This window comes from Rhinatrema bivittatum, chromosome 11, assembly GCF_901001135.1.
Source record: "Rhinatrema bivittatum chromosome 11, aRhiBiv1.1, whole genome shotgun sequence".
Lineage (NCBI taxonomy): Eukaryota > Metazoa > Chordata > Amphibia > Gymnophiona > Rhinatrematidae > Rhinatrema > Rhinatrema bivittatum.
In genome coordinates this window covers 69,968,058-69,994,470 of record NC_042625.1, presented here as the reverse complement: position 1 = coordinate 69,994,470, position 26,413 = coordinate 69,968,058, and the positions used below count along the sequence as shown (strand labels likewise).

The window sequence follows — 26,413 nt, the reverse complement described above, 5'->3', positions numbered from 1 at the left end:
GTGTGTACAGGTCTCCGACATCTCCTCTTGGGAGGCAGACACTCTCTTATTCAGCAGTGAGAGTTACCATTCCTGTGCTCTTAGTAACATAGCAAGTAACGGCTGAAAAAGACCCACGTAATTCATCCAATCTGCCCAGCAAGTTGGCTAAGGTAGTAACTGCCACTTTGTGCAGGTTACCCTCATGTTTCTGTTAAGGGTAGTAACTACCACTCCTTAAAGATTACCCCCATGCCTTCTGTTAAGGGTAATAACTGCCACTCCATGCAGGTTACCCCATGCCTTATGTTAAGGGTAGTAACTGCCACTCCATGCAGGTTACCCCATGCCTTCTGTTAAGGGTAATAACTGCCACTCCATGCAGGTTACCCCATGCCTTATGTTAAGGGTAGTAACTGCCACTCCATGCAGGTTACCCCATGCCTTATGTTAAGGGTAGTAACTGCCGCTCCATGCAGGTTACCCCATGCCTTATGTTAAGGGTAGTAACTGCCGCTCCATGCAGGTTACCCCATGCCTTATGTTAAGGGTAGTAACTGCCGCTCCATGCAGGTTACCCCATGCCTTATGTTAAGGGTAGTAACTGCCACTCCATGCAGGTTACCCCATGCCTTATGTTAAGGGTAGTAACTGCCACTCCATGCAGGTTACCCCATGCCTTATGTTAAGGGTAGTAACTGCCGCTCCTTGCAGGTTACCCCATGCCTTATGTTAAGGGTAGTAACTGCTGCTCCATGCAGGTTACCCCAGTTAACACTGATTACCTCTTCATTTCCATCCTTTAGCCATTAGGGATCCTCTGTATTTATCCCACACCCTTTTGAATTCCATTACTGTTCTTGTCTTCACTGCCTCTTCTAGAAGGGCATTCCAGTTTTCTGAAGCCTTCGCCTCCAGCTCCAAAGCATTCAAATGGCACATTAACAACCCACTCCACGTGTTCTCTCTGCACATTCGGAGGTGTACAATGTTGGCTTATAAGTGCATATCCTGTTGTGTGTGTAGATATCTCAATGAAAGAGCACTTGCATTGTAAACTCTTCTGAACAGGTGACCCCTCACTTATTGCACCTATCTGTCTGACTTGGGTTAATCATTAACTATATCACCTCCCCTTGTATGCTATCAGCACTCTATAAAAGTCTATGTAGGAGTCTGTCCTTCTGGCAGTACCTCTAGGGATTTATTTATTTCATGTATATTCTGCCTTTCAGACACTTCAAACAGATTACATTCAGGTACTGTAGGGATTTTCCTGTCCTTAGAGGGCTCCCGATCTACACTTTTACCTGAGGTAATGGAGGATGAAGTAACTTGCTCAAAGTTACCAGGAGCGGCAGCAGAATATGAACTCTGGTTCCCTGCTTCTAGCCCACTGCTCTAACCACTAGGCTTCTCACTTCTGTGGCAGTTAATATGATGTTAATCTTTTGCCCTACAATTTCTACCCTCGACAGCCCTTTGAGGATAGCCAGATCTACCCAGTATTAGTTATGATGTCTCAAATAAAATCACACACACACACACACACTTCAGGTCCATTAAGGTTCCACTGTACATGTAAGGTCACTCACATCTCTTCTACGGACACAGTTGCTACCATGGGGAGTGACTTAAAGTAACTTAATATTTGTGACTACAGCCGGACCACGCGGAGCACCTGTGGAAAAAATGCACAGTGGCAAGTGGGTCCAACTTTTGACTAATACTTTCCCCCTTCTAGAGACAAACTGGCTAGTCGCTCTGTGCTCCTGTCAACATCTGTTCCTGTCCCAAGTATCCCAAGTCCCCTCTACACTACCTGAAGGAGGACCTTGGGCACTGCAGTGACCTGGAATCTTGCACCGAAAAATACACACTGGGCGAATAAGGAGTTATCAGAGCTCTGCCTCAGTCCGCTGTTTGCTTTAAGGGACTGCCCCGTGCACAGGCTCCCAACTGGGTGTTCCTGATGCTGATGCTGCTGGTGAATCACGCCTCTCTGCTTACTTCCCTTCTTCCCTCCCTCTCTCTGCAAAAAGACTTCTTACAGTCTCATAATAGCCCAGAGCACAGCTGCCGAGCAGGGACGCAGGCAGTGAGGAGTTTGCGGAGCGGGAACAGTGGCTGGGGTGTGTGTGGTCTTCCTGGTCAAGGGGCAACGGGAGTCACTGAGGAAGCTAGCATGCCCAGTGAGAGCATGGGATCCAGCGGCGAGGACAGAGGATAACGTAGGCATTACTCACTCTGAGATTCGACTGTCATCTCTGGGGACCGTGACAGAGCCAGTGAATAAGCCAACACCGACATTTTCCATGCTTCAGTCATCTGAGGACACTCTCGTCGCATGGTGAGGATGGCTTGTGATAACACCACCCAGGTCCATGAGACTGGGAACCCCGTGGTCAGTACCCTGATGTTCTCGGCCGGCGTGGTGGGCAACGTGTTGGCACTGGTCATCCTGGGGGTGCGCCGCAAGGAGCTGCGCACCAAGTCCTCTGCGTTTTGCATCCTGGTCACTGGGCTGGCCATCACGGACCTGCTGGGCACTTCCTTTGTCAGCCCCATAGTTTTCATCTCGTATGCTCGCAATGCCTCAGTGCTGGGGCTAGTGGGGGGCTCGGGTCTCTGTGACTTCTTTGGCTTTGCTATGACGCTGTTCGGGTTGGCGTCCATGCTCATACTCTTCACTATGGCGGTGGAGCGTTGCCTGGCCATCAGCCACCCCTACTTCTACTCCCAGCACGACAGTTCCCGGGCAGCCAAAATGGCACTGCCTGCCATCTATGCCTTCTGCATCCTGTTCTGCTCACTGCCCTTCCTTGGCTTCGGGAAGTACAAGCAGTACTGTCCTGGCACCTGGTGCTTCATCCAGATGGCATCCAAGCACACGGGGGTCGTCTCCTTCTCCGTGGCCTACGCCACACTCATAGCTGTTCTCATCCTAGCTATCTTCTTCTGCAACGGCTCGGTCATTGTCAGCCTGTGCCAAATGTACAGGAAGCAAAGAACGCGGCGAGGGTCTGTGAACTCGGCCGGGCGGCGGCGAAAGAGCTGGTTTGGGCAGGGGGAAGATGAGGTGGACCATCTTATCCTGTTGGCCCTTATGACGTCCATCTTTGTCATCTGTTCCTTGCCACTCACGGTGAGTACACAGGGAACAGAGCGGGAGGTGTGTCAGATAGGGTGGGAGACATACGTGTACATGAAATGTAGTCTATGGGTGGGTAAATATATTCCATTAGTTTAGCCGATGCTGGACAGCAATCCATAAATTGAATCTTCCTATCTTTTCCATATCATTTAACCATTAAAGGAAACCGAACCCCAGTCCATGCACTGTTGGCCCTACCTCCTTTACTGATGGTCCCAGTAATATCAGACTCTTGTAACTGGAGGCTATCATGACCTGAGCCAATTCTTCTAGTGTTACAGTTTAGGGATGGAAGGGCTGAGCCTGGGAGATCACAGGGATGGGGTGGGGGGACTCCTCTAGCAGTACAATATAAAGGTGAGAGGGGAGCAGAGCCCAGGAGGTTACAGGGACCTGGGGGACTCCTCTAGTGCTACAGTACAGGAGTGAGAGGGGAGCAGAGCCCAGGAGGTTACAGGGACCTGGGGGACTCCTCTAGTGCTACAGTACAGGAGTGAGAGGGGAGCAGAGCCCAGGAGGTTACAGGGACCTGGGGGACTCCTCTAGTGCTACAGTACAGGAGTGAGAAGGGAACGGAGCCCAGGAGGTTACAGGGACCTGGGGGAACTCCTCTAGTGCTACAGTACAGGAGTGAGAGGGGAGCGGAGCCCAGGAGGTTACAGGGACCTGGGGGAACTCCTCTAGTGCTACAGTACAGGAGTGAGAGGGGAGCGGAGCCCAGGAGGTTACAGGGACCTGGGGGACTCCTCTAGTGCTACAGTACAGGAGTGAGAGGAGAGCGGAGCCCAGGAGGTTACAGGGACCTGGGGGACTCCTCTAGTGCTACAGTACAGGAGTGAGAGGGGAGCGGAGCCCAGGAGGTTACAGGGACCTGGGGAACTCCTCTAGTGCTACAGTACAGGAGTGAGAGGGGAGTGGAGCCCAGGAGGTTACAGGGACCTGGGGGACTCCTCTAGTGTTACAGTACAGGAGTGACAGGGGAGCAGAGCCCAGGAGATTACAGGGACACAGGGGAACTCCTCTAGTGCTACAGTACAGGAGTGAGAGGGGAGCGGAGCCCAGGAGGTTACAGGGACCTGGGGAACTCCTCTAGTGCTACAGTACAGGGGTGAGAGGGGAGCAGAGCCCAGGAGGTTACAGGGACCTGGGGGACTCCTCTAGTGCTACAGTACAGGAGTGAGAGGGGAACGGAGCCCAGGAGGTTACAGGGACCTGGGGGAACTCCTCTAGTGCTACAGTACAGGAGTGAGAGGGGAGCGGAGCCCAGGAGGTTACAGGGACCTGGGGAACTCCTCTAGTGCTACAGTACAGGAGTGAGAGGGGAGCAGAGCCCAGGAGGTTACAGGGACCTGGGGGACTCCTCTAGTGTTACAGTACAGGAGTGAGAGGGGAGCAGAGCTCAGGAGGTTACAGGGTCCTGGGGGACTCCTCTAGTGTTACAGTACAGGAGTGACAGGGGAGTGGAGCCCAGGAGATTACAGGGACACAGGGGAACTCCTCTAGTTTTACAGTACAGGAGTGAGAGGGGAGCAGAGCCCAGGAGGTTACAGGGACCTAGGGGAACTCCTCTAGTGTTACAGTACAGGAGTGAGAGGGGAGTAGTACCTGGGAGCTCACAGGGATATGAGAGGAGCACTTCTAATGTTACAGAATTAATATTTGCAGTATATAATAAGGGCAGGGGTGAAAGCTCTCCGTATATAATAAGGACAGTGAAGGAGCTTCTGCTATTAAAAGCAGTTAACAAATGGAAATAAATGAAAATGAATAAAATACAGAAATGTATCTAGTCTTCCCATGCACACAGCTTTTCAGCCTTATAATCTCAATTTTATTTATTTACTTAAAACATTTCCATACCGCCTATCAACGGTCTTACCACTTCCTCAGAGATCCCCTGTGCTTACCGCAGGCTTCCTTGAATTCAGATATTGTCCTCATCTTCACACCCCCACGAAGAGGCTGTTCTATGCATGCATCACCCTTTCTCTAAAGAAATATTTTCTTAGATTACTCCTGAGTCTGCCCTCTTTCACCCTCACCCCATGACCCCCTCGTTCTAGAGCTTCCTTTCTGTTGAAATAGATTCACTTCCTGTGGTATTTAAATGTCTCTATCCTACATCCTCTATCTCATGTTTCTTCCGTGGTGTTCGTGTTTAGATCGTTAAGTCTCTCCCCATAAGCTGTAGAATGGAAACCACACTGACCATGTTAGTAGCCGCCCTCTGGACCGACTCCATCCTGTTTATATCCTTTTGAAGGTGCGGTCTCCAGAACTGTACACAGTATTGCAAGTGAGGTCTCACCAGGGACCGATACAGGGGCAGTATCGCCTCCCTTTTTCTGCTGACCATTCCTCTCCCTATGCACCCAAGCATCTTTCGGGCTTTTCCAGTCACCTTATCTACCTGCTTGGCCATCATCGGATATGATCACCCCCAGATCCCGCTCTTATTTTGTTATTAGAGAATTTCACTCCCTATACAGTTCCACTAGTTTGAGTTTTTGCTGCCCAAATACATGACTGTATTTTTTTTAACATTATATCTTAGCTGCCAAACTCAAGATCATTCCTCAAGCTTTGCCAGGTTCCTCCACAGAGTTTCCACACCTTCCGGGGGGGGTCTACCCTGTTGCAGATTTTGGTAGCGGCAGCCAAAAAGACAAACCTTTCCTGGCAGTCTTTCTGCAATATCTCTAACGAAAATGTTGAAAAGATCTGGTGCAATGAGCGATCCCTGTGGCATACGGAGAGCCATTTATCGCTCCCCTTTACCACCTGCCACGCAACCGGTTTCTAACCCAGTCAGTCACTTTAGAGCCCAAACCAAGGGCGCTTGATTTATTTATAAGTCACTTATGCAGGATACTAAGGACAAGGACAGAACTCATCCTGTATAATAAGGACTGGGACTGAGCTCACCTCCCGGCATAATGACCTTACCTCCGATAATTACCTTCTTCCCCTCCCCCACCCTCCCTTTACTCCTCTGGCATAATGACTTACGTCCATCCTAGCATTATCACCTATCCTCTTACCCTCCTGCCATAATCACCTTCTCTTCCCCTCACCTTCCCCTCGCGCCTTCATACCCCCTTGGTTTAATCTCCTTCCCTCATCCTCCAAGCCCCCAGCATAGTCACCTCCCACCATGGCACAGTCACCTTCCCTCACCTCCTCTTCCTTCTAATCTCTCTGGCCTAATCACATTCTGTCATTCCCTCTTAACCCCCCAGGAATTATCACCCTCTCTACCCCCGTTACTGCAAGCTCCTTTTCTCCCACCTGCCCCCTCCATTGTCTTGGCATAATCAACAACCCTCCCCTCCCCCATCCTCTTTGTTTAATAACTTTTCCTCATCCCCCACCCCCCAGGATCCTTAGTCCCTTTCCCCCCACCCCTGTGTAATCCCCTTCCTTCAGCTCTCAGGAGTGGGAGCAGTGCTTCTTATCTGCCCCTCTGCAGCTGGAACTGTGTGGGGGCCAGCGGGGGGGGGGGGGGGAGGGGGGTCTCGCAACGCTTAAGGGGCTTTGCATGGTTCAGACTGCAGAGGGGAGCCGGCGGAAAAGGAAGCAGCACCAGCAGCAGATAAGAAACTGCTGGGTGACAACTTCTGCCGGCTGGAGGATGTTTCACAGGGCGCGGAGGGAAGATGCTGCTCAGTTTTCTAACCCAATCTCCATTTTTCTTCCTTTATGAATGGGATCAGCATTCACCCCATTTTGGAGGCCACTGCCGGGCTCCATTACATTTCAAGTGCACGGTGCTTGTATAAAGTGTGAAGCAGCAAACCCTCCCTCCAACCCTATCTCCCACCCGGTCACCTCGCCGCCAACGCCATACGTGGGAATGTTTGAGATGTGGGCACCCTGACATTGTCTGTATAGGGGGAGGAAGGGGTGCGGGCATCAATGTTCCCTCTTCCACTTCCCCTCCCCCCAACCCTACCTCTCACACACGTTCTCTCTCTTTCTTACCCCACGCCAGGGGTAACCCCAGCCCTCTCCCTTCCATCCCCAAGCTCATCCCCAGAACTGACCCCAGCGTTCTCCCCTTCATTAGCCATAGACACACAACGTGCACAACGTAATAAGATACAGGTTAAAACTGCGCTGAAACTCTGTGCACGTTTTCTTAACACTCGGGTTAAAGAAAATGTTTTACTCCCGATGCAGTAGGCTATTGGTCTGCTAATGCATTGGGAGTTTAAAAAGTGCGAAAACCGGAAATTGTACTTGTGAGCCTGAGTTAAAATGTAGGCTCAGCACATGCTGAAGGCACATTTTAAACTCGGGGGAGCGAGGGAGTCTCTCAGACGTGATTTATGCACACAAAATTCATGTTTTGTGCACATAAAAGACTTTTATGCACATAAAACATGATTTAAGCACATAAATATGATTTATGCACAAAAAACTGCTTTCAGCGCAGTAAACCTTTTTTTGTGCACATAAATCATGTTTATGTGTACAAAGCATGTTTTCTGCATAGAAATCCCGATTACAGGTCCCAGCACTGGAGTTTTGGCTCCTGTCCATAGATTGACCCAAGCGCTGGAAACTTTACTCCACCTCAGACCAGGAGTAAAACATCCAGTTCAGCCAGTGCATCTCCCTGCTTTGGGGGTAAGAGCTAACTCCTTCATTAGCCTGGGATTTCCATGCGAGGGCGGCATGCAGCAGGCCTGGTTTTGCACGCACATTTTTTATGCACACAAAACTCCTTGCTGCTTCAGGAGTAACATTGGTGCACAAAAGATGGGCACACAACTGCAGGTCAAACTGTGCGCTCTGCCGAGTGCTCCAGCCCATCCCCTACCAGGCAGCCTGCAAGGAAGAGGAGAAGCTACCTGAGGCAGAGGCTGGAGCACACAGAGCAGAGAAGAAAAGAGCCACTCTGCTTTCTAATCCAGCCCCTCCCTTCCTGTCTTGAAGGAACAGGAGGAGAGAGAGAGGGGAACATTTGGAGCGGACAGAGCAGAACAGAGACAAGCTACTCTGCTCCCTAATCCCCTCCCTTCCAGTTTTTTCCCCCTCTGGGCGGAAGGAGTGTGGCGCCTGTGGCTCAGACCATGTTGGCCATAGACTAGCTTGGCTACGAATGAACGGCTGGTACAAATCTAAACTTCCACAGGGGCACCACCTCTCTCCTGCAGATCTTGCGACAATGATTAGAATCAATTCATTAAAACTTAAAGTTTTCCTTGCAACCGTTTTTACAACATGCATTTCCCTTAACAGTTCATATCTGACTTTTCTCTGTTCACTAACTCCTCAGATACATCTACAGCATTAGGCAAATGCTTCTGCCTGCCAGACTAACATGACACAATGTACCTGTGTCTATAATGTCTCCAGCTGCCCTGGAAGGAACAGTATCGATCTCCGCCAGGGGCTTTTCTTCCACTTCCACTTCCTGCCTTTCAGCAGGCTTGCAGGGGCTTATTCTGCAAGGATGATCAGGGCACAGGTACCCGACCACCTGGGTCAGGTACCCTGTGGCAAATACAGACCATAATCGGGACCCCGTCCTAGGTCACAGGGGTCCTTCTCAGATATTTGTCCTAGGGGCACAGAGCTGGGAATAGGTGCCATCGCTATCTCCCCTTTCAACCTTCAGAACACGTTTGAGGTCCTGTCGCTCTGCCATACTCAACAACCTCTGCAGCTCCCCTGTCATTTCTCTTTCCTTCCATATTGCTTGCAGCCTCAGACAGAAACAACCTTTCCTTGTCCCTATCCTTCCACTTCGGATTCTCATCCTTAGGTGGAGCTTCGCTGCCTTTGATTCAGCAATCCATTTCTCAACCTGCCATTTAACCTGGACCAACGAGGGGAACAAATTAGTGCACCTTTCCTTATTCTCCTGTAACTGAGCAGTATGTTCCTGTGCCTTAACAAATGCCCAGGAGGGTCAAGATATTCCCATGCGCAGATTTAACAATAAATTATGATTGATTCCAGCACCATCTAATAGGTCGATACCCTGCTCTGCTGTTTTATTAGGGCAGGAGCAGAGGTTCTCCTGTGTATTAAGGACAGGGATGCAGCTCCTACTATGTATTAAGGACAGGAGTGGAGTTCCCCCTGTAGTTCATTAGAAGCAGGGATGCAACTCACCCTGTATATACAGGGCAGGTACACAGCTCCTTTTGTATATTAAGGGCAGAAGTAGAGGTTCTCCTGTGTATTAAGGACATGGATGCAGCTCCTACTATGTATTAAGGACAGGAGTGGAGTTCCCCCTGTAGTTCATTAGAAGCAGGGATGCAGCTCACCCTGTATATACAGGGCAGGACCACAGCTCCTTTTGTATATTAAGGGCAGGAGCAGCAGTCTTCCTGTATAACAAGGGTTGGGTTGCAGCTTCTGCTGTATTACAGGTGCTTTGAAACACCACAGAGCAAGGATTTAATAGCAGGTGCTGGAGCAATGTTGAGTACCTTCTCCTAGTTCCCTTTTTTTTCGGAATGATTTTCTCTTGTGGTTGATATAATGTTAGGGGTTTATTTAGGGCTTAGTTTGTAGACAGAAAGGAAGTGGAACTGTGGCAGGGGGGTGAGATACCAGATGTCACCTGGGCACAGGGGTAGGAGCAGGGCAGGTGTGAGTGAACAAACACACAGGTACCTCAGTCAGAGCCATGTGACCACCCTTATCTCAGGGGGAGCAGCTCCAGCACTCTCTGTTCTCTGCTTCCTCCAAGGGCTGGGGGGACCATAAATAATCCATGCAACTACTGGCTCTCTTCTGTTTCCTCAGGGGAGCCAGAGCCGATCCACACTGCCAGCTCTGCTCTGCTTTCTCAAGTCCCAGAAAAAAAAAGAGCACCGTTCTGGGTTGTCCTTCCAGAAACGAAGCCCTCGGTAATGGACATAAAAAGAAAGCTGTGAGCAGTAGAGCCATTCATCAAGGCCAGGGCAGAGGCTTTGACAATTGGCATCTTTGCTCACCAGCTTCAACCCTGTGCAAATTCAAACCCTTTCTGTGTCTGTTCTTGGCTCCGCAGCGCCTGCTTCAGTATCACCCTTTCCCCTTCTGTTCCCTGCAGTACAGGAGAAGAAGATGGGTGGGGTGCGGAGGGGGAAGAAGAGAGGAAGGACTGGATTAGGGAGCCCAGTGGTTATTCTCTTCTCTGTGTGCTCCAGGCTCACCCCAGCTTCTGCTCTTCCTTGCAGGCTGCCTGGAGGGGAGGGGCTGGAGCTGAATACCCCTGCTGCTCTGCCTCTTAAGCCTGAAAGAAACAGTGCTGGAACGGCATTCCAGGCTGTGCTCCCACAAATTAAGTCCTGGGTTTGGAACTCTTGAGGGAGCTCAGGGACCTGCAGTACAGGGGCTCAGCAGCTGGGATTGGGTGTCTCTCAGAGGACTCATGGTCCTGCAGTACAGCATCTGGGGTTGGGTGTCTCACAGAGGACTCATGGTCCTGCAGTACAGCATCTGGGGTTGGGTGTCTCACAGAGAGCTCAGGGTCCTGCAGTACAGCATCTGGGGTTGGGTGTCTCTCAGAGGACTCATGGTCCTGCAGTACAGCATCTGGGGTTGGGTGTCTCACAGAGAGCTCATGGTCCTGCAGTACAGCATCTGGTGTTGGGTGTCTCACAGAGAGCTCATGGTCCTGCAGTACAGCATCTGGGGTTGGGTGTCTCACAGAGAGCTCAGGGTCCTGCAGTACAGCATCTGGGGTTGGGTGTCTCACAGAGAGCTCAGGGTCCTGCAGTACAGCATCTGGGGTTGGGTGTCTCACAGAGAGCTCAGGGTCCTGCAGTACAGCATCTGGGGTTGGGTGTCTCACAGAGAGCTCAGGGTCCTGCAGTAGAGCAGCAGGGGTTGGGTGTCTCACAGAGAGCTCATGGTCCTGCAGTACAGCATCTGGGGTTGGGTGTCTCACAGAGAGCTCATGGTCCTGCAGTACAGCATCTGGGGTTGGGTGTCTCACAGAGAGCTCAGGGTCCTGCAGTACAGCATCTGGGGTTGGGTGTCTCACAGAGAGCTCAGGGTCCTGCAGTACAGCATCTGGGGTTGGGTGTCTCACAGAGAGCTCAGGGTCCTGCAATACAGCAGCAGGGGTTGGGTGTCTCACAGATAGCTCAGGGTCCTGCAGTACAGCATCTGGGGTTGGGTGTCTCACAGATAGCTCAGGGTCCTGCAGTACAGCATCTGGGGTTGGGTGTCTCACAGATAGCTCAGGGTCCTGCAATACAGCATCTGGGGTTGGGTGTCTCACAGAGAGCTCAGGGTCCTGCAGAACAGCATCTGGGGTTGGGTGTCTCACAGAGAGCTCATGGTCCTGCAGTACAGCATCTGGGGTTGGGTGTCTCACAGAGAGCTCATGGTCCTGCAGTACAGCATCTGGGGTTGGGTGTCTCACAGAGAGCTCATGGTCCTGCAGTACAGCATCTGGGGTTGGGTGTCTCTCAGAGGACTCATGGTCCTGCAGTACAGCATCTGGGGTTGGGTGTCTCACAGAGAGCTCATGGTCCTGCAGTACGGCATCTGGGGTTGGGTGTCTCACAGATAGCTCATGGTCCTGCAGTACAGCATCTGGGGTTGGGTGTCTCACAGAGAGCTCATGGTCCTGCAGTACGGCATCTGGGGTTGGGTGTCTCACAGATAGCTCAGGGTCCTGCAGTACAGCATCTGGGGTTGGGTGTCTCACAGATAGCTCAGGGTCCTGCAGTACAGCATCTGGGGTTGGGTGTCTCACGGAGAGCTCAGGGTCCTGCAGAACAGCATCTGGGGTTGGGTGTCTCACGGAGAGCTCATGGTCCTGCAGTACAGCATCTGGGGTTGGGTGTCTCACAGAGAGCTCAGGGTCCTGCAGAACAGCATCTGGGGTTGGGTGTCTCACAGAGAGCTCGTGGTCCTGCAGTACGGCATCTGGGGTTGGGTGTCTCACAGAGAGCTCATGGTCCTGCAGTACAGCATCTGGGGTTGGGTGTCTCACAGAGAGCTCAGGGTCCTGCAGTACAGCATCTGGGGTTGGGTGTCTCACGGAGAGCTCAGGGTCCTGCAGAACAGCATCTGGGGTTGGGTGTCTCACAGAGAGCTCATGGTCCTGCAGTACAGCATCTGGGGTTGGGTGTCTCACAGATAGCTCAGGGTCCTGCAGTACAGCATCTGGGGTTGGGTGTCTCACGGAGAGCTCAGGGTCCTGCAGAACAGCATCTGGGGTTGGGTGTCTCACGGAGAGCTCAGGGTCCTGCAGAACAGCATCTGGGGTTGGGTGTCTCACGGAGAGCTCAGGGTCCTGCAGAACAGCATCTGGGGTTGGGTGTCTCATGGAGAGCTCAGGGTCCTGCAGTACAGCATCTGGGGTTGGGTGTCTCATGGAGAGCTCAGGGTCCTGCAGTACAGCATCTGGGGTTGGGTGTCTCACGGAGAGCTCAGGGTCCTGCAGTACAGCATCTGGGGTTGGGTGTCTCATGGAGAGCTCAGGGTCCTGCAGTACAGCATCTGGGGTTGGGTGTCTCACGGAGAGCTCAGGGTCCTGCAGTACAGCATCTGGGGTTGGGTGTCTCACAGAGAGCTCAGGGTCCTGCAGTACAGCATCTGGGGTTGGGTGTCTCACAGATAGCTCAGGGTCCTGCAGTACAGCATCTGGGGTTGGGTGTCTCACAGAGAGCTCAGGGTCCTGCAGTACAGCATCTGGGGTTGGGTGTCTCACAGAGAGCTCATGGTCCTGCAGTACAGCATCTGGGGTTGGGTGTCTCACAGAGAGCTCAGGGTCCTGCAGAACAGCATCTGGGGTTGGGTGTCTCACAGAGAGCTCAGGGTCCTGCAGTACAGCATCTGGGGTTGGGTGTCTCACAGAGAGCTCAGGGTCCTGCAGTACAGCATCTGGGGTTGGGTGTCTCACAGAGAGCTCAGGGTCCTGCAGTACAGATAGTTAAGGGACCTACAGTACAGGAGCTGAGGTAAATTATCCCTGAGACAGCTCAGGGACCTGCAGGACAGGGGCTGAGACTGAGTATCCCTGAGAGCTCAGGGGCCTAAATTACAGGGACTTGGGTGTCTCTGAGTTCAGGGAGCTGCAGCACAGGGGCTGGATGTCTCGGAGGGATCTCGGGCACTTGCTGTGGGATGTCTCAGCCAGCTCAGTGAGCTGCAGTATAGCGGATTGGGTGAGTCTGACACTAGCAGGGATATCCACCCTTGCTTTATGTCTGGCAGATAATAGTTTATTTATACATTCCGTACTGTGTTCTCTCTTGACTTTTACCCAAAACATCTGCCCTCACTCTCTCGCCCCCACACCATTAATCCTGGCTCCCACCTTCTCGCGTTAACCTCGGGACATGAATCTCAACACTTACTTATTATAAAACCAGAACCTAATGTCCAAATATTTATCTTTCACTGATGAATTCGCAGCACAGAACAAGAGTTAAACTACATCTGGGAGTCTGGGACCCCTAGCTCTCCTTCTCAGCCCCAGAGGGTAAGGATGCCAATAATACATAGGAGAAGATGAGCCAGGCCTGGCTTCCCCCCAGGTCTATGGAGCTCTCTGAGAGACACCCAACCTCTGGTACATGTACCTGAACTCTCTCAGAGACACCCAGCCCCTGTGCTGCAGCTCTCTGAACTCTCTGAGACATCCAGCCGCTATACTATAAGCCCCTCAGCTCTCTCAGAGACACCCAGCCCCTGTGCTGCAGGCCTCTGAACTCTCTCAGACACCCAGCCACTATACTATAGGATCCTCAGCTCTCTCAGAGACACCCAGCCACTGTATTGCAGGTCTCTGAATTTTCTTAGACACACAGCCACTGTACTACAGGTCTCTGAACTCTCTCTTACATCCAGCCACTGTACTACAGGACCCTCAGCTCTCTCAGAGACATCCAGCCCCTGTGCTGCAGCTCTCTGAACTCTCTCAGATACCCAGCCACTGAATTGCAAGACCCTCAGCGCTCTCAGAGATGCCCAGGCACTATACTGCAGGTCTCTGAACTCTCTTAGACTCCCAACCCCATTACCGCAGGTCTCTGAACTCTCTCGAGCACCCAGCCCCTGTACTGCAGGGCCCAGGGCTGGCGCATCCCAATAGCAAACTAAGTGATCACCTAGGGTGCCAGCCATTAAGGGGCAGCAAAAAGCAGGCCATGTGGGGCCGCGAGTGGAGCCCATCCCACTCAGGGCTGAGAGAAGCAGAGTCTCGGCGGGTCTCGATCGGCTCCTCTGTTTGTTTCTGTGTGTGACTGAGAGGGTTTGTGTGTGTACGAGAGAGCAATGGTGTTAGTGAGAGAAATTTATTTACCATATCAATCTCTCCTTTACCTTTACCTCCCCTCTCGCATATTTTCTCCCCCCCTTTCCCTCTCCCCTCACCCCTTCCCCCAACGTTGTAAATAAGTTCACATATGTAATATGTAATTTTAAACCCATATCTTTCCAATTAAGTTATCCATGCTTGCTTTCTCTTTTCTCTCGTTCTTCGCTTTTTACCTTGTTCCTTTTATCCAATTATTATCCAATTCTCCCAGTTAAACCCCCCTTGTTCAATGTAATTTCCTTTCTCAGTTAATTGTGAACCGACATGATGTGTCCTACGAATGCCGGTATATAAAAATGTTAAATAAAATAAATAATAAAATAAATGGAGGGAGCCTGTGTAAGGGTGCGTGTGTGAATGAGACAAGGAACCTAAGTGTGTGTAAGAGAAGGGGACTCTCTGAGTGAATGAGGTCGGAGCTGGAGCCAGGGCCTGGACCGGGGACTGGCACAAGGCAGAAGGTTTGCCTAGGGTGCCTAACACCCTTGCACTCGCCCTGGCAGGACCTCAGCTCTCTCTCAACCCAGCCACGGTTCCACCGGTATCTGAACTCTCTAAGAGACACGCAGCCCTTGTGCTGCAAGTCTCCGAGCTCTCTACCCCTAACCTCAACCAACTGTACTGTACGTCCCTGGATTCTTAAGACCCACAACCTCGACCCTTTTACTGCAGATCCCTAAGCTCTCAGATACCAGCAGGTGCAGTGCTAGGATGGCTCTGCTACCTCTCCAGAATATACAACATCCCCTCTCTAATAGCCGAGCTAAACATTATCACATTTAAAAAGCCAAGCATGCACTTCCAGTCTCAGAGACTGCTCCTCATTTTCATCCTACCTATCCTGGTTACAAAGGAAGCCCACACCATGGGGGAGAGGAGCACACACCATGTCCCCAAGGTGATGGCCCGCCACTGCTCCATCCATGCTAATGTGCCCCAAGAAGGGAGGAGAGGGAGGGGGAGAGGAATCTAAGGGCAGGGACAGATGACAAGGACCCTGGTGGGGGGAGGAGGAGATGGAGAGGAATCTGAGGAGAAAGGCAAAGCTGGAGAGGAGCTTGGAGAGATGGGGAGGAATCTATAGGAAAGGATGAGAGAGAGAGAGGAATCTAAGGGAGATAACAAGGACCATAGTGGCCTTGGGGGAGGAGGCCATGGAGAAAGCCATTGGGGGAGGGGAGGAGGAGGAGAGGAGAAAATAGAGAGGAACTTAAGGGACAGGAAGATGGAGATGAAGCAGAGCAGGTGGAAGAGGAGGGGAAAACAGAGACAGAAACAAATGGGAGCAGATAGGTGGAGAGAAAGCTGGGAGTTAATAAAGAGATACTTTAACAAATTAAAAATATAATCACTGTCTTTGAATTATATGTAATTTAAAATATAGTACAGACCTCAGTTATTATTAAAAAAAAATACAAAATTGTAATTTGGTGGATAAATTCCTCCAGGAGTGCTGTAATAGTTTATCATAAAGCTTGGTTCCTCCCCACAGGCTCCCTCTCTCCCTCCCTCTCACAAGCTTGACTCTCTCGGCTCTCCCCGCACTCAGAATCGACTTCTTATTTCTCTCCCACTCATCTTAGGCTCAGCCCCACTGCTCCCTAATTTATCCCCACCCCCAGGCTTGACCGCGCTCCAGTTCTCTATTTTCCCAGCTTTTTCACCCCCCTCTGACCCAGTCTCAATTCCTCCTCCCCAAGTTCTCTCTTTCTCTCTCCCCAGTTCTCTCTCACACATAGACACCTCACAGGCTCAATTCCTCCACCCCACAGTTTTCTCTCTCTCCTCCCCCCCCCCTCCAGCCTCAACGCCATTGCTTGTCCTGTCTTGACCTCCCCACTCACGCTGCTGTATCCCATCCCCCAGACTCTATCCCACTCCCACTCTCTCCCCCTCCTCAGATGTGATCCTCCTCAGTTGTCTCCCCTTTCCAGCTCTGACTGCACAACTCCCTCTCTGCTCAGGTCAATCCCAACCAATAACTCGCTCTCCTCTTTTTCCCCGCGCCTCGTGCTTCCTTATCCATCCCAGCCCGTATGACCTAGCACTCTGCTGTCTCTTATTTCCAGGGCTGGTGCGGGTTGCCCTGTCTGCTTCTCCTTTCGGGGCTGCCTGCTGCAGGACCTGCATGGATTGCCCCTTCGCTTCTCCCTTCTGGGGCCACACCCTCTTCCGGGTTGGCCTAGTCACCTCCGCGCTTCTTCCTTTGGGTCCCGCGTGACCAAATTCTGCGCGCGAGTTTAATATTCTGCACAAGGGGGGAGAATCCTGTGCAAATTCTGCCATGTGCAGAAGAATTTCTCTGGGAGGAAAAGGTGTAAGGAGATGACGATGCACCACAGCCTTTGCACCCCTCAGATCCGCCCGTGCGTGACATGTATGAGACCCAGTGTAATTTATTTTTCTGTGTATGACCAGACTTGAAAAACAGGACAATTGTGAGAACTGTTCTGGCTTAAGCAGACATAAGACAATCTCTTGAAAGAAACGCCCCCTCCTCCCCCAGGACAGCTCTGTAAAATGCAGGTCATCTACCCACCCTATGTACTGCTAGTCCTGGGGCTGCCTTGATGTCACCCATCCCAGCGTCACCCATCCCAAGCCACTGGCCAGTTGGGTGCCCTAACACCCTGCAATGCTTCTGCTAGAGGGCATTTCTGTCTGACCTGAAACAGTCCTTGAGCTATTTCATGGGGGTATGAAGGTCTACGTCCCAGTTAGCTCTGGTTCGTCTCGGTCTGACAGTGTCGCTGATGGATCAGGGAAGGGGTCTGCAGGCACAGGAAGGGCTTTATTGCAATCAGGACTGGGGCGAGGGGCTTGCGTCAGGATAGTCCCAGGCTCTGGCCCCAGGATAGTCCCAGGGCGCCAGATTTTGAGGGTGCCAAATATCCAGGCCAAAAAGGATCCGGCTTCTGTTTGTTTTAGGGACATGTGCAGGCACCGTTTCAACGGGTTGCTGCTGTGACACTGCCCATGGAAGCCAAAATCTTAAATCCAGCCCTGGACAGATATATATAAAGGGCAAATGTATTTCTTTCTTTTCTTAATCTGCATTTTACTTAATACATCAATAATACATTTGAGAAGAAATAGGGCATGGGGTAAGGTAATTACAAAACAGAATCAGAAACAGAAAACAGTTCTTTTCAAACAAGGGTTATTCATTAGATCAGTAAGGGGGGCCCGAGCAGAAACCTCAGGAAGCAGAAGAGAGAAGGAAAACCACTTAGGGAAACCTCTTCCTGGCCGGGCTGCTGTAATGTGAAATCTGTTTTCTTTGACCCTACCCAAAACAGTGCCTCCTGCTGGGAGAAACTAGAAATGAAGGGTCTGGGAGCTCCTCCTGCACCATACCTTATAGCAGGGGTACTGAACCCGGTCCTTGGGGCCTTCCCAGACAGTCAGGCTTTCAGACTATCTCTAATAAATATGCATGTACTACCTCTTATATATGCAAATATTTCTCATGCATATTCATTAGGGATATCCTGAAAACCCGACTGGCGGGGGGGGGGGGGGGTGCAAGGACCGGTTTGAGCACCCCTGCCTTACGGTACCCCCCCACCGGGCTGATGAGAAGAGGAGCCCGCAGGGCCATGTGGAGCTCATCTCACCACGGTCCAAAGAGAAGAGGAGCCTGGGAGCCATGATGGAGAGAGCAGGAGGCTGTGTATGTGTGTGTCTGAGTGACTGGGTGACTGGAAATCAAAAGATCCCAGGTATGAAGAGCAGGAGAGTTTTTAATTCTTATTAGTTTTAATTATTGGGTGTAATTTAATACTTTTGAAATATTTTATTATGTTTTGGGGAAATAGAAAACTTTTTTAATTATTGAATTTTTAAAAATATTGTATTGGTGTTTGGGAAATTTTAGATACTCTATTCATTAATTGGTTTGAAATATGTATTCTTTTTAAGAATTATTTTACTATTATTATGTTTTATATTTTTCGATTTTATTATTTAATGTTTTATGAAGAATGGTTATGTTTTTGTTTTCTATTGTTGTTCTGCATATACAGGCTGGCTTGTTGTGGGATCCAGTTCAGTTCTTCACAGCACGTTTCTATTTATACTTTCCGGACTCTTTATTCTGTATTTAGTCAGGGTCTGTCTGTATTCTGCATATGTGACCGAGGTGAGCTATTTTGCTGGCATGTAATTTCTGTGTAGGGATCTATAGCAGCCTGCCTTGTTCTGTTTTCCCAAAGGGAGGTGCATCAGTCTTTTAGGGCCTGGTGTAATATTTGCAGTGTTGCCTTTTCATAGATAAGATTGCTTGCTACTGTTTGAGTGCTGGCAGTTAGGATTGTTTTGATATAGGAGGTTTACTATATTGTAATGGAAATTATGTTTATTCATGGCTTTCTGAGGTGCCATTATAAATTCCATAGGCATTCCAAGTGTCTTTTTTGCAGAGTTTTCTGGGTGGCATTACAGCAGTGCATATAAATATAATATGCATGTTATAAGTGATATTTTGCCTCAGAAGACTGTACTTTTGAATGTTCTTTTTCATGTAAAATTTGTTACAAGTGCATAATTAAATTTGGTATGGCTATAGAGGGTGTGGGAGTGTGTGTGTGTGTGGGGGGGGGGGGGGGGTGCAAGGCTGTAAGGGTTCCCTAGGGTATGTAATACCCTTCCCTTGACCATTGGATCCATGGAGGAATGGATGGGTGTCCATTTTTAAAAATATAGATTGCTAGTTGGAATATTTCCAGACTTGGCAAGAAGTACCCAGTTAAGAAGAAAATCATTTCTGAAACTGAGACTTCAAGTACAAAAAATGGGAGCCATGTACATTCTCAAATACCCGTGCAAATGTTATATAAAATATAAAAATGTTTCCTATATATTTTTTCAACCTGAGCAACTGGAGAATTTTCTAAAAAAGTATTCTTTAGATATAATAACGTCCTCTCCTGTTTTGGAAGGCTAAGTACTATTAGCCTGCAGCTGGATCCGTAACTATTAGAAGTCTCCTGTATAGGGCCTGTTAATTTCGTTAATAGTAAAGTTTATATCCCTGAGGTAGAGTAATGGATCTCTCCCTGGTAACGAGGACTTTAAAGCAGATGGAATAGGGAAAGATATAATTGTGTGTTATAGCTGTAAAATGTTGGTTTGTTGGTACTGCTTTTTACACAAGATTGTTTTCTTGATGTATTTTGGAAAATTGAAAAATAAAAAATAAAAAAAATAAAATAAAAATATATAGATTGCTGGAGGGACCTGGGACAGAGACTGAATGCATCGTTGGGGGGGGGCACAGCACAGTAATTGTTTGCACAGGGCAACAACAAAGTTAGCACCAGCCCTGGTGCTCCTGCACCTTTCTCTACTGCATCTCCTGCTAGCAGAGACTAAGACAGCAGGATCTGTGAGACTTCTGTGTGGTGCTGTCTGTCTTCCTTTCTCTGGATAGTGTCAGAGAAGGTTTATGCTGTGTTGATGTCTGAGGAAATGTTTGGCTTGGCTGGCTGGATGAGGCATGTAGTTCAGAGCACTGTTCAGTGTCCAGGTAACTCATTGTGACATCTCGTTATGAAGGTCTTCCACTTATTTCATCCTGGGAAAACGAGCAAAGATCTGCTGAAGGCCACTAAATCTTCATTTTTTGTTATTTTATGTAATCTGGTGAAATGTGTTATTCAAGAACATTAGAAAGCCATACTGGGTCTGATCAAGGTCCACTGAGCCCTGCATCCTGTCTCCATCACCGGCCCCACATGACTTGCACCCCCCCACCTCCCTCAATGGTCAGCGTCATAGGCCCAGGCCTAGCTCGTCCACTGCTTCTGCCCGCCCTGACCACGTAGTAAAACTATGTAAGGGGCAGCAGGAATTGAACCTTCGCAGAGGATCCTATGGCGGAGCCACAGAGAGCCCAAGTCACAATCAATCCTACAGCAAATACTAAGCGAAGAAAACCTAAGACGACCTGCTCTGGAGCCTCCCTATTGGAAGTGTGTCCCAAATAGAGGGCTGTGTGTATATGGAGTTCTACCTGACACACCTTGGCTGGTCGAACAGCCCATGCAGAGTTTGTGTCCCTGGTCCAGTCCTGCTCTTCTGCTACTCTTCTGATTTCTGCTCCAGGTCCTGGACCTGTTCGAGTTCCTGGTGTTCGGTTCCACTCCTGGAGGCCACTCAGCTTCAGGGCAGAGGTACGCTTGCTCCGGGACACCCAGCCTCTCCCTAGTAATGCCCTTGCTCAGACACCATACCTCTCTTCCTCCCCAGCAAGAGCAATCTGTGACAGTTTGGACGAGCCCAAATCGGAGGCAAGGCAAGTATGAATCCTTCAGAAAAGACTTATTATGGGTTCTCTTCTTGAGTTCGTGGCTCTGTGCAAAAACAAGATCCCTACTGAATTCAGCAACTAAGTGGCTGCTCAATTATGATTGCCACCTCTGGAGGAATGAGGAACACATAGCCATGGTCATGCAGGATGCCATGACTGCAAGCGAGTTCTGGGCCTACAGCTACAGACTACTCCTGCGGCCATGCCAGCCATCTTCACAGTGCCCAAGACTCATCTTCAGGCTGTGCCCGCAGCAGTTTTCAAGGCTCCGTTCCAGCATACAAGCCTCCCCTCCAGGCTGCTGTTTCCACAGAAGCCCCTGCCACAGTGGCACCAGAGACCAGCCCTCTTGGCCAAGCCACCCACTCTGAGGGGCCCAGCCTTGACTGAGCCTGAGGATCCTGATTGCCAAGACTAAGCCAACGCCAGCATGTCTGACTCCAGTAATCCAAACACCAAGGTATAAAGGTGAAGCAGTAGAAAAACACCAAAAAGTGACAAAACTTCACAATGTCACGTCTTAACCATTCTTATTATATCATGATTCTTGGGTGTTTAAAAAAAATTGGAGGAAAAAAGCCCTCGGGACCTCATGTTTTGTTCTGTACAGAACTTACAACATATAAGAGGTAATTATAATTATTGGTCTTTAAAAAAAAAAACCTCCAACCTCCAAAAACTTTATTTAAACTAAATCTTTTTAGTAAAAGTTTTCTATTTCTTAAAAAATGTATCCATCTATTGGCTCCAGTAATCTCCACATCAACTGCCTTGTCTACCCGAGCTCCTGACCATGTACCGCTGAGGTCAGCCCCGGTGTCGTATCTGTTCCCAGCCTAGTGAGATCTGCTTCAGACCTTATTCATCAAGGTTCAATCTGAGACTCTGGAGGTCTTTTGGGAATGGCCAAAGGTCACCCATTGGGGGGGGGGGGGTGCATTCTGTCAGGAGCAGTAAGGACTGAACCCGTGTTCAAGACCAGGAGATTCTGCGGTGGAGTCACAGGGCCTCTGAATCACCAAGAACCTTGCAGAAAATACTAAGTGAAGCAAAGTTAGGAAGCCCAGTTCCAGGAGGCTCCCTATTGGTCCTGGATTAGGTGTGTCCCAAATAGAGGGGGCTCTCCAACAGCCCACCCAGAGTTTGCTCCATGATTTCCTGTTGCCTGGCCTTGTTTCTGTGTTTCCTGGTTCCTGGTCTAGTCCTGGTCCTCGGTTACTGATCTGGTTTGTGATTCTGGTTCTGCTCCTGGACCTCAGCTATTCTCCAGATTCCTAGTTCCTGTTCCAGACCTCTCTTTGTTCCCATCCCTGCATTCTACTCTGATTCAGGGCAGGAGAATGCTCACTCCTGGACTCCCGGCCTCTCTCAGGTACACCCCTGCACAGACAATGTGTCTTTCTTCATCCCCAGCAGAGCAGTCTGTGACAAACTACCATCATTCAACCAATTCTCCTAAATGGTAATAAAATTTGAAGTAGAACAGAATCCAAATAAAAACCCAGGATAGACAGAACCTCAGTATAAACCCTCTACTTCCAGTTTGGTAAAGAAACATCCTACAGTTTCATAAACTTCCCCAATCCCTCCTTCATCCAATAATGAGTGCAGAGCAGGATGTTATTCCTAACAACTCACAATACCACAAAAGTATTTAAATTTTGGTGTTACTTCAATAAGTTCAGCAGAAGCTCATTCCACTGCCAGGCACATTGTGAAATACCAAACCCTGCCAAAAAAAACACTCAGCACATACATAGCAATGCTGCCAGGACTCGCACAGCAACAGCCCTATGTATGAAAAGGCAATATTGCAAATATTACACTGTGCCCTAGAACACCAATATATTTTTTATTTATTTATTTTATTTAGATTCTTTTTTATACCGAAGTATAGCGAGAAGCCTTCACTCCGGTGTACATTGAACAACTTCATACATGAAAACATTTAATAACAGAGAATATAAACGTAAAAACATTGGTGTTATAATTAACATCTCAGCAAAAGCAGAGTGTAAGTGTTCCATTTACAAACGCTGAGACATGATGTCCTGATGAACGGGATAAAGACTCTGTGACAGTTGCCTTTCAATTGCCCCTGAAGAAGCTTAAGGGTGAAACACTGGCCGTGTTGGGCTATTATATGTCAAAGTTACAAATTAAGAGTCTATTTTTGAATAATGGAGGACTATTTTTAAGTAAAAAGGAAAGAAAAAATTCATAAAAATATCGTTCAAAATAAAAATATAAGAAAGTGAATGATTGAAAGGACCGGTTGTTGCCTATTTTAAGTCACACAACGTCAGGCTTGCTGACACCTTCTGTAGCTATTATTTGGAAATTGATTTGGTCTCACCTTGATTTTGTCAGAATAATCAATATCCCCAAATATGGCCATCTGGATCTCCCAGTTCACAAACAGAATAATTTTAAAATTAGCACGTGTGCCCATACACGAGTGTATCGGCGTACAAGCGGAGATTTGCTTGAATTTAGATCATGTGCACATATGTGTGCATATGATTTAAAATATGCCTACCGCGTGTATGTATGATCCTAATTTTAAGAGGTTACTTGGGCAATCCTACTTCGTATACCTTCCATAGGATGTTGCTGACTTTAATGTGCTATGTAAGCAAATTATTAAACATGCTTGCGTGAGGGACATTCACAATTTTTTCATTTAGTCCACCAGTTTGCCCAGTCTACTTCAGGATCATCCAGACCCCCTCTGGTTCTTCATACCTTTCTTTTTAACCAACTGCAAAATATGAAATAATCTCCTAGTATTAGAGGTGAAGACTCTTTCGTTTACAAACCCCGTTTGAACATTATGTACTAAAGTTGGAAGAATGCCCTCTAACCTCATTTGTAAAACTTTAGCTAAAATCGTAAGATCAGAATTTAACAAAGAGATAAATCTATACGAGCCACACTGTGTTTCATCCTTCCCTTTCTTATGGATTATAGAAATCCAGTAAATCCCTCTGAACCCCTGAAGAGTTAAATAAATCCAAAAGGAAAGGTGCCAGCTTTGAGAAATAATTTTTGAACAGATCAATATGGTAGCCATCTGGTCCAGGATACTTGCTTCCCGGCAAGGCTTGGACTGTTAATTGAATCTCAGAAAGAGTTATGGAGCCATAAATTTGTCCCTCTGAACCTCCCAAATTTTGGTCAATTTAAAGAACCCCCAAACCATCTAATGTCTGTAATAGTAACAGCGTCAGGACTAGGAGTACAACTGAGAAAAGTGCTGCACAAACTGATTCTCTGTATCAGAGGGATTAGTTGCTATAGTACCAGATTCATTTTTTATTCTTAATATATGTGATCTATTGGCTCTCTTTTGAACTGCACATGCCAAAAATGCCCCAGGTTTATCATCGTGCTCATAAAATTGAAGCCTAGTATATTTCATAGCCTTTTCAATATTATTAATCTCTAGAGTTTTTAACTCAGCCCTGACTTTTTACAACAGTCCTAACATATGAGATGAGCAGTCTCGTTTATGCAAAGTTTCCAGCTCTGCAATTCTAGCCAGCAGCCTCTCAGATTGTTAACTCATTTCCTTTTGTTTATAGCTAGCATAAGAAATTATTTTACCCCCTTAGAAAAGTTTTAAAAGCCTCCTATTGTAGAACTGCGGTGTAATCCTGCTGTGGGTTATGTGTGTTAATTCAGCAACTGCATCCTTAAGAAGAGTCAGAAAATGTTTATCATTGAACAATGAAGTATTCAGCCTCCAGGAGGATATTTTGGGTCTCAAAACCTCAAATCCAAACAGATCTGACTGAGAGAGAGTAGGAAAGGATTTCATTGCCACTGATTAAAAGGAAGGAAACTGTGAGAACCCATAAAATAATCTATTCTATTGTACATCTTATGTCTCAGAAAATAAAACGTATAATCCCCATCACCAGGATGCTGCAGTCTCCATACATCTGCAAAATGAAAAGTGTCAATCATATATAGCAACATTGCATCCAGCCCAAGCCTGCCCAAGTGGAGGAAGTTTTGTTTAAGAAAGAATCTGAAAAATCCAATAAACACTCACTCCAAATTGCACCCTAATAATGCTCACAAAGACTAAAAGAAGGGAACATGAGAGGGATATATCTTATAACCAGTTCACTACCTCATTGTATTTGATATGTGAACTCTAAATCATCATCAAAACCATCTCATGTGAAAGCATAAAACATCCAGATTTTTTTTTAACTTTTAAAAAATGCAATTTAGAAACACTTATCTGATCTTGAAGTGAAAATTTTCAAGCCATCTCCAGCCCAACAAAGACCGCGTTTCAAACTGAATCTTCTTCAGGAGCAAAAAACATTCAAGATGGCCGCCCTCCATGAACCATCTTTCTCAATTCTTGTAAACGGTCACTTCAACATCATGTCATCACGTATATCGAATTTCAAAGAATTCAAAATAGACCAATGAATACAGCTGAAGTAGAAAATATGTAAAGCATATCATAATAAGAATTGCCAATCAGTTTCCTCATTAAGGCCTCATTAAGGAAGAATCTGGGCAGACATTCCAATACCCTTCCATACATAAATTACCAGCATTGAAAAAGTCTAGCTTATCCATAAGTTCTTCTGATCTGATAAGTGTAAATTTAACTGAATGCAGGGCACAGTAAAGTATCACATACCTGCGGTTACTGTCAAAAACCGACCTTTGCACAGTAAGGGGGTACAGTTTTTTCACCTAGAATTGTATGAAGAGTAGAATATCTGCCCAACCCATCCAAATTTCAGCTTCTCATGTTCAGAATTAGTCAGATGAGTTCCTTGCAACATTAATATCTGCGTCTTAATTAGCGTAGAAATCCCTCTCGTGTTTAAAGATATACATTTAATGGGGGAGCTTATAACAGAATAGGTTTTTTTACCATAGCGCATAAATATGTGTGATAAGGATTTCCTTATCTGTTGATAAGGAAATCCATGAAATTTGAACCCTTCAGTATTACCATGCACCCAAGGTGAGCCACTTGAGTAAGATGTTATGCTTGGCAGCTCACAGCGCTGCCCCATGAGCCACTGCACACACACCCCGCTGACCGGTGCTGCCGGAGGCCTCCTGTTGCTGCAGAATGCCACCATTGCCGCACACTGCCAACTGCTGCTGCCGCCGCCACCTTCCCTTAGGCATGCGTGCCCATGTGCGCTCATAATATAGATCCCCACGGTGGGAAACACTGAGCGGCACCTCTCAATGACGTCAGCCTGACCGGGCTATTTAAGCAAGGGCCCTGCAACATTACCTAGCCTCAACAACAAGTTTCCTGCCTTGCAGTATGTGCTGCTTGCATGTTTCTGGATCCTGTTCTCCTGTGTTCCTGAGTCTTGTCTTCTCCAGCCTTGCCTCATCCAGCCTCACCTTGCTCTGCCCTTCATCCACCTTTGGCCTGACTCTCCAGATCTTTACCCCTTGCTTGGACCTGTCCACAATTGCTTGCTGCCCGGATTTGACCCCCTTGCCTGGACTTGATCAGTCTTGTTAGCCGCCTGCTCCGACCTTGACCTGTCTGACTCACTTAGTCTGCTGCCTGCCCTGACCCCCATATGCCTTTGGACTCTGGTTCTCTTCACTGCCTTAGGGACCCACCTAAATCCTGCCGGCCGCTAGAACCCAAAGGCTCAACCTGCAGGGAAAGTGGCTGGTATAGATG

General features: G+C 48.4%; 1 protein-coding gene across 1 annotated transcript in view; it reads left to right on the top strand.

Moving 5' to 3' along the window:
• Nucleotides 1–2,044: 2,044 nt before the first annotated feature.
• Nucleotides 2,045–26,413, top strand: part of PTGIR (prostaglandin I2 receptor) — a 44,252-nt gene continuing 19,883 nt past the window's right edge. The window contains exon 1 of the mRNA XM_029571819.1: nucleotides 2,045–3,124. Coding sequence (XP_029427679.1) covers nucleotides 2,327–3,124 — 798 coding nt within the window. The 5' untranslated portion in view covers nucleotides 2,045–2,326. The remainder of the gene's footprint in view (nucleotides 3,125–26,413) is intronic.